At 40.7% G+C, this 8,808-nt stretch overlaps 2 protein-coding genes across 3 annotated transcripts; one reads left to right on the forward strand and one right to left on the reverse strand.

The window, feature by feature from the left end:
* Positions 1-164: 164 nt before the first annotated feature.
* On the forward strand, positions 165-4,153 carry LOC105450190 (probable ATP-dependent RNA helicase pitchoune). 2 transcript variants are annotated; one of them, XM_011689929.1, is made up of 10 exons: positions 165-378; positions 625-690; positions 877-954; positions 1,053-1,313; positions 1,634-1,948; positions 2,015-2,316; positions 2,396-2,548; positions 2,678-2,848; positions 3,108-3,285; positions 3,654-4,153. In XM_011689929.1, exons 1-10 carry the CDS (start codon positions 288-290, stop codon positions 3,818-3,820), a joined length of 1,782 nt encoding a protein of 593 aa, XP_011688231.1. In that variant the 5' UTR covers positions 165-287; the 3' UTR covers positions 3,821-4,153. The 2 variants fall into 2 exon arrangements, with proteins under 2 accessions (XP_011688231.1, XP_011688232.1); XM_011689930.1 differs by lacking the exon at positions 165-378 and having other exon boundaries at positions 625-689.
* Positions 4,154-7,071: 2,918 nt separating this feature from the next.
* LOC105450195 lies at positions 7,072-8,075 on the reverse strand. The gene is made up of 2 exons (XM_011689937.1): positions 8,001-8,075; positions 7,072-7,588 (listed from the first exon to the last, which is right to left on the reverse strand). The coding sequence occupies exons 1-2, from the start codon at positions 8,022-8,024 to the stop codon at positions 7,277-7,279; spliced, it is 336 nt and encodes a 111-aa protein (XP_011688239.1). The 5' UTR covers positions 8,025-8,075; the 3' UTR covers positions 7,072-7,276.
* Positions 8,076-8,808: the final 733 nt, after the last annotated feature.

The following is an 8,808-nucleotide window of genomic DNA, read 5'->3' on the forward strand; positions in this document are numbered from 1 at the left end:
ATATATATATATATATACATATATATAATGATTATTTATAATAGAAATTAAAAAATAAAAAAGTTTGTTCATATCTTGAGCTATATGCTCTTCGCCTCACCTCCAATGAGAGCGCGCAGTCTTTTATCAAGCTTCATAACGTATATATATGACATACAATCATATATGCATACCAAGCATGGTGTTTGCCAGTGTTTGTTTCACGCGTCTGCAATCTGCATCCGAGTCGTGGATCATCGTAAACAATTTTTAATGTCATTACGATACTGTTTCCTGTAACTTACGAGATGTCCGTGCCCGAGAAAGTACTAATGCGAAAAATTAAGAAACGAGAGAAGACAAAATTAACGGTGCTAAAACGGCGGGAGGAGCAAAAAGGGAAAAAAAAAAACGTTTTGAGGTTAACTCTCGTTGAGGTTAACTCTCATGTGTGAAAGCATATCTGAATAATGAGATTTGTGTTAATTTTGTTCAGGAAAATTATTTGTCAAAGTTAATGGTCGTTTAATGTCGATTTTTTTGTTTTTTCGCTATATATATATATATATAATATATATATATATATGTACCTATATATATGTATATCTATCATTATTTATTTTAAATAAAACGCTTCTGTTACAGATGCAATCAAATCAGAAGAAATACCTGAGATAAGTCAGCAAAGCGCAAAGGATATTTCTCTAAAAAGTTTGTATAAGTTATTCTAACTTGTTTTTATAATTTTTCAAATTATTTTAAACATACTTAGTAATCTATCTTCTCTTTTATTGAGAAGTTAATAATACTGGTTGCAGAATTAATCATACCTGCATTTTCCATTTTATTACACAATTATTAACAATTATTATGGAATAATCCATTTATCTTTTTTAGAAAATATGAAATTTAAAGTGCCTGAGAAAAGTGAAGAGGCTGAGGTAACTAAACAACCTCCAGCTGAAACTAGGAATTGTACGTACTTCTGATATGATTATTCTAATAAGTGAAAGATATTTGAACGCTGTCTAATAACATATGTTAAAAATATATGTTTATATATTTTTATTTAGTACCTGGCACAGCTGTAGGTTTTGAGGTGACAAACGATACAACCTTCTCAGTATTGAGCGAGAAAGTGTGCGAAAATACACTGAAGGCGATAAAGGATATGGGTTTTACGAATATGACTGAGATACAAGCGAAAGCTATTCCATCTCTTCTGGAGGGAAGAGATTTGGTTGGCGCAGCCAAAACCGGATCCGGCAAAACTCTGGCGTTTTTAATTCCCGCCGTTGAATTGATTTACAAGTTGAAGTTCATGCCCCGTAACGGTATGTAAATTCGACATAGTCAGAAAAGCATTTGGATAGTTTTTGTTTCATGAATAATCTATATGAATTTATTCATATTAACTAATAAATGATAATAACAGTCGTTCAAATGTGAATCTAATTTTTGTCTAATATGTATAAAACATTTAATGCTATACAAATGATGCATTTAACGTTTCACTAACGATAATTAAATAGAAATCTTATATAGAGATGAATTAAAAGTAAAAGCTCTGTTAATAAGAATACAGCTGTCTCGACCCTTCTGATGATTCAATTCACAAAATCAGCAGGAGATTCTAATGGATAAATATTTTCAGGTACCGGTTGCATAATCATGTCTCCTACGAGGGAATTGTCTATGCAGACTTTCGGAGTTTTGAAAGAATTGATGAAGTATCATTATCACACGTACGGTCTGCTGATGGGCGGCGCCAGTCGGCAGACAGAAGCGCAGAAACTCGGAAAGGGGATCAACATTATCGTGGCGACGCCGGGACGATTACTGGATCATTTGCAGAACACGCCCGATTTTTTGTACAAGAATCTTCAATGTCTGGTCATCGACGAAGCGGATCGTATTCTGGATATTGGATACGAAGAGGAATTGAAGCAAATCATCAATATCCTTCCCAGTAAGTAATACATTATTTAAAAGCAGATTGTTTTTTTTTTCGATATTACATAAGTTATTGTTGCAGAACGTCGGCAAACTATGCTCTTTAGCGCGACGCAGACACAGAAGGTGGCGACGATAACAACGTTGGCCCTCAAGAAGGAACCCATATACGTGGGAGTCGACGATGACAAGGAAATGGCGACCGTGGAGGGCTTACAGCAGGGTTACGTGGCGTGCCCGAGCGAGAAAAGATTTCTACTCCTGTTCACGTTCTTAAAGAAAAACAGGAAGAAGAAGACGATGGTCTTCTTCAGTTCCTGCATGTCCGTTAAATATCATCACGAACTCTTAAATTACATCGATTTGCCAGTAATGAGTATACACGTACGTTATTGGATTTTTTTTATGATATTCGCGGTACTCTCGTTAACTCCCGACTTAGCGTTCGTGTTTTCATTGACAGGGTAAGCAGAAGCAGACGAAAAGAACCACGACCTTTTACCAATTTTGCAACGCTTCTTCGGGTATTTTGCTTTGCACCGACGTGGCCGCGAGAGGTCTCGATATACCCGACGTCGACTGGATCGTGCAGTACGATCCACCAGACGATCCCAAGGTAAAAATTGTCGCGTTGTTTTACTTTGCTTAAACGTTAAAAGAAGTAGAGAAATTCGATGATTTTCCTAATAGTAAACATAGATTAATGAGCATCGGTTTTTTTATATCGAATTTGTACGATTTTTAGGAGTACATCCATCGCGTTGGTCGTACCGCTCGCGGAGAGGGTAGCAGCGGTCATGCCCTGCTGATATTGCGTCCGGAAGAGCTTGGTTTCCTTCGTTATCTCAAGGAAGCTCGCGTACCCGTGAACGAATACGAATTCTCTTGGAATAAAATCGCCGATATACAATTACAGGTATACCATACATACATTATGATTTTTTCTTTCTTCAAATTTAACTTATTCTGACAATGAGTATTTTTTATTTGAACTGTAAGTTAAATGCTTTGAGATTAACCGAAACTGAGAGGCACTGAAACAAGCGTCAATTCGTGTGATTTCATCGCATATTTTAGAAGAGAATTGAAATATGCAATTCGTAATTTTTATTAAATTGCATTTTTTCAGAACCGATTTCGGTAAAAATACTATATAAAATATCTTTTTTTTTTAGCTTGAAAATTTGATATCGAAGAATTACTTCTTACACCAGTCAGCAAAGGAAGCGTTTAAGAATTACGTCAGAGCGTATGATTCACATCATTTGAAGCAGGTCTTTGATATAGAGACTCTGGATTTGGCGAAAGTTGCTAAGTCCTTCGGATTTGTCGTATCACCGGCAGTAGATTTGAGTAAGTTTTTTTTTTAAATTTAACAATAGAAGTTATATATCATTATACATATATAGTGGAAACACATATTCTAAATTTTGCAAAAGTGCAAAAGTTTTCTCTGACAAATTTATAACTTTTAAAATTCATAGATCATCTTCAAAAATTTTTAAACACTCTTGCATTCGAATTTCTTTCAATAACATATAGAAAAAAAACTGATTCAAGTTATCGCCTACATCTGGATTAATCAAAATCTAAATTACCACTTTTTCAATAGTAATCCAAATTGATAGGTTTGAGTCTTAAAACAATACGAATATGCGTCACCAGTTGTGTCAGCCAGTTAAACTTTCCTTTTTTTTAACTCCTATTTAACTTCTTAACAGAAGTGGGAATCAGTAAGGCTTCACGACCACGAAAGAGGCTCGGCGGAGGCGGTTACGGACATTTCAAAAACATAAACGACCCGAGTTCGGCAAAGCGGCTGAAACGCACCAAGACCTTTCGCCAGATAGGCAAACGTGGGCAGGACAATCGGCAATTCAGCAGATAGCAGTCATCATCCACGCGCAACTTACAGGCGTAGACGACGGACAATGGCGTACGATGGCGGCGCATCATTAGGGATCAATTTAACGTCATATTAATGCATCTCGGCGTGGTAATCTGAGAATCGACAAGTGTGACAACCCAATCTTCAACTTGATCGCTAGAAGACGACCCTTACCGCACTACCGGCAATTCGTAAATAAGATGCAGGCATCTTATTTAGGAGAGAAGCATACGTACAAATCGTACTTTCTCATATGGAGTCGAAATAAACTATCGAATCGTATGTATTATGTATAATACTGTAAATAATTTTAGTAAAAAAATCATAAGTGAAGAGATCGCATTTAAGTGCTCGTTGAACAGCATTCCTTTGTGTGCGAATCTTGGATATGAGAACATTTGAGATATCATCAAGACTCACTTGAGGTATTATTGGTATTTATCATGCATCAGTTTTAGATTTAACATTCGCTTTAAGTCATGAAGCCTATTCTTGGCTTGTTCTTGGCATTTTCTTCTTAATGACTCTGAATTGTCCTGTTTTTCCTAAATTTTTTTATCGAATTAGTCAGAATCTACAAATGCGTGCAGTTTTTTTCATCTCTTCGTTCGAAGATTCGAAGATTACAGAGACGGGAATGGAAGAAGGATGCGGAGTAACAGGGGAAAAAGTCCAAGACGAAGTATAATATATAACGCGCGACACCCACACGGTTTTCACGATGAGGCCATGTACGGACGCGTGACGTCAACGTCACTTTTGCATTCGCCGGCGTGTGCGTGCGTGCGTGCGTGCGTGCGTGCGTGCGTGCGCGCGCACGCGCGTGTAGGCGCTGGATACACGGCATAGAAGGTAAAGTCTGTGGGAGAACACTAAAGAGGCGGTATAATCGACGCGGTCGATCGATCGGCAATCACACCTTGAATTCGACCTATGCGCGACCCGTTCCATCGCAATTTTGCCGGCGATTTTTCTGAATTTTTCGGAATCGGACGATTGTAATTGAACAGGATCTAAGAATAGAGAGACGCCTCGCAGAGTTTAACAGTTTGAATCTAGATTCACGGACTTCATTTCGACTTTTCGGTTATTAATAAAATCATCAATCTCTTATTAAAATTGCGATTACGAATGTTAAGAATATAAAATTGTTTCTTAAGATTCACCTGTTTTCAAGACTAATATTGATCGAAGTCAAACAGACGATAGGGCCTAAGATTCGGATTATCCGGATAATCCCCCTGGATTCGAACACCTGGATTTGAATGATAATAATCATTTCAAATCAGAATATTATTTGGATATAACTCTATTGTGAATAGGAAGTCACATCTTTGAATTTAGTTTTTCTTATTAAAATTTTGATAGTTTAAAATAATATTTAATAAGATTATGACATTAAAAATAATTTTTTTACATTAAAATAATATTGGTTCAGTTTATTCTAATACTTTGCTTTATAAAGTAGACGTTAAAAAATGTAAGAAAATTCCTAATTATGTGGAAGAATTTTTACCCGCAGTATAAGTATTAATGTAAGAAAAATATGAGTAGAATTCCAAGATTAATCGTTAACCGGCTTGCTACTGTTCATCTCGTTCTACTTTGCAGTCTACTTCAATAAAATAGACAAAGACGTCAGACGAATAGAAGAAATACTCAAACATACTATTAGTCCCGAGCGAAGTCTCGATCCGTATCTTTTTGCGGTTGAGGGGGACGAGACGAGGGGAGGAGGGAATGTGCGCTTTGCTTCCTTTCTGCGCGCTTAAACCATTCCGCAACCGCTAGCGCTCCCTTAAGCGGCCCGTAAGGAGTAAGGACAAACCGGTGAGCGCGCGCCGTTGACACCATTAGCTGTCAACGATGACTACCTCATAATGGCATTTCCAATGATAATCCGGCCGGATAAAAATTGCAATAGTGCAATTCCTCCTACGGGATCGGGGGCCGTTTACACACCTCGTATAAAAGCACGCCTCGCGCGAGAGGAGCGTGACGCGCTGGAATAAATTTTTCTATTTATATTCCACTATTTATAAATAACGAAATGTGACCCGGTATTTGCAATACCGTTCGTTAAACCGATTTATCATTTTTCATCTGTTCTGGCTTTCCGTTCACATGGCAACTCTCCTCGCAACCTTGAAGTTGAACGAAAATGTCTTATGTCGCACTTCTATTAATATCGATTAACTTTAACTCACTTGATCTAACTTACTTTTTTGTGTCATTTCAGTTCTAAGAATTGAAAAACAAAGGATAAGGAATAAATTAAAATTAATTTGACAAAAATGGACATAGCTCCGAGAGAGCGATATCACGATCGTGGTGGCAAAGAGATCATCCGCGTTGAGATTAGCCGTCTCTGAGATTAGCAAAATTCTCCAAAAAAAAAAAAGGAGGACGAAGAAGACGACGGAATAAATCTCGATTAAGCGCGCGTCGTTAGTGCACGGCACGTGCATCGTTAAATATATGAATCGGCGACACGCTCGCGGCGTATCACCTTGTACGTTCACGCCTTGGCCGACGCGCACGTATATCGCAAGCGGGTAGATAGAAGTTATTAATTATGCATTCTAAGGCACGCCGCGGAGAGCTCCGGGGAGATCGTAACGATGTTGCGCACCGTTGATGTAATGCACCGATCTCCGTTGGGAGAGGCCGCCCGGTTGCGCACTCAGGATATGTTCCTTCACGGCCCATTTTTTTTCTCTCCTTGCAGCCGCTTTCCGCGCGCGTTCCTCTTCGTGAAGTTCTCTCTCGGGACGATTGTGACTGGCGAGGAAACGTACCGCGTACCCTGTCTTGTCAATCGACACGTTATTCATTCATGCGAAAAGTTCATGTATCTTGAGCCTCCGACGGAACATATCATTGCACGTGTGTTCCCACGTGCATGAAGAATATATCTGGTAAACATTGAATCATTAGCGTCAAAACTCGCGCGTTTTAAGGGGATTGTTTGAACTTTTATATAAAAAAAAATAGTGCGACAGATACTATTATAAAATGTAAAACTTTATTTGTTCCGAAAATAAGTTTGTTTAATATGCTCTAAAAATTTTCGGGCTATATAGATTTGAAAGGTTTGACGCTGCGCGACGTTTGATTAATCGAACGATGATTCTGATAATACAAATTTTAATTGAAATTTGTTTAACGTTTTATTACATATATTTTTATGTTTTACAAGTTGAATTTATATATTTTGCAATCTTGAAAACGTCGCGATACAATTTTTCATTAAAATTTGAAGATATTTTATTTTTTGTACAATTATATTGAATCTGTTATTTTTGTATTTGGCGGCCGCTCTAAAAAATCCCGCAACGATTTAACTAGAATATGTAAACATTTTATTTTTCATACTGCCGTATTGGATTTTAAATTTTTATATCTTGATTTCATTTTCCTATTTAGCGATCCCAAAAATCTTTAAAAATGATTAGACTAGACATGTTCTTGAGAAAAGTTTAACGTGAAAGGGTTAAAGTCGACCAGCTTGTATGCGCGCGCATGTCGTCGCGTGAGAGATCCGGAGCCAAGATTAAAAATTGTAATTGGAAACCCATGTGGCTGTGGGGGATCGCCGGAAAGGTTTTGGAGGAAGTGAGCCTCCTCTTGGGAATCTCGCCAACGTTTTATCTGACTTCCAAATTCAGAGAATGAAACCGCACGATTGCGTATGTTGCATATAAAATATGAATAATGCGCATCATCCTCGGCGATAGATCCGCGGTGGCCGTGAAGGACCGCGCATATCTGAAAAACAAAAGATGGAATAATTCGCCTCACGCACACACGCACGACGACGTCGCGTTAAGAGAACGGCGGGATGGTGCGTTGGCCCGTGGACGCGCGGGCCTGAATTATCCAACTCCGCCGCGACACACACGATGGCGTGGCGCTTATCTCCCTCTCGCTCCCTCTCACTGTCCGTCCCTCTCGCTCTCGCTCGGCGCTCGCGCGCGTATGCAGAGGCCGTATATGGTAGTGGGCGGTAGACGCATGGCGAGGCAACGACGTGAAGTAGCGCGGCGTGCGTAGCGCGCATGCGCGTAGCGTGCCCGCGCCTCGGCCCGACTCGGGCCCGCTCGGCTCGGCTCGGCGCGGGTGCGCATGCACGGGCGGGTGCAATCAGTAGAGCCGAGAATTCCAAAGCGCGTGTACTTACTTCTTGAATTCCCGCGATCCGCATTCCGATTTTAACCTCCTCACGCGGAGCGCAAGCGAGCGAGAGAGAGAGACGTATCACCACCATTATCTCTACGCACATCTGATCCTCTCTCTCCCCCTCCCTTTGCCGTTTCTCCCTGTTTTTCCTTTCTTTCCAAAACTTCGTCGATCGTTCTATTTATCTCCGACGCTTCTCTCCCTCTCTCTCTCGCTCTCTCCTTTTACCTTCCTACGCTCCTTCTCCCTCTCTTCTGTCTGTATCTCCCTCCCTTCCTTCCCACCATTGCTCCCACGTCGCTTCTCGCGATTTACTGCGGGCGCGCGTTTACACCACTGTGGGATCGTTCCTGAAAAAAACGCAATAGTCAACTGTGACGACGTGAGTGTGTGTGAGAGCGGGCGCGCGTTTCCTCGAACCGGAGGAAGAGGGAGAGAGAGAGAGACTAGCCCGCAATTAGACAGTAGACAGTCCAGCGCGGCCGAGTCAAGCTAGAATAAAACGGGAGGAAAAGCGAGAGGCGTCATCAGAGAGTCATCCTCCGGCGGAGCTAATCGGGGAAAGATCGACGGAATCGGGCTAACAGGAGCGGAGCCCCCCGGTCACGTCGCCGGGAAAAATAAATAAACAGGGAAAAGAAGAAGAGAAAAGAAAAGCGAAGAACGAACCGCGTACGCGGCAGACGAGGCGACTTTACGACTCTCTCGATCGGAGGAGTGTCGCTCGCCCTCGCGCGTTCGCTCTCCGGCTCATTCCTCTCTCCTTCCTCCTCTCTCCGCGCTCGCGCCACCCCCGCTTCGCTCGCGGT

Source organism: Wasmannia auropunctata, unplaced genomic scaffold, assembly GCF_000956235.1.
Source record: "Wasmannia auropunctata unplaced genomic scaffold, wasmannia.A_1.0 LD336069.1, whole genome shotgun sequence".
NCBI lineage: Eukaryota > Metazoa > Arthropoda > Insecta > Hymenoptera > Formicidae > Wasmannia > Wasmannia auropunctata.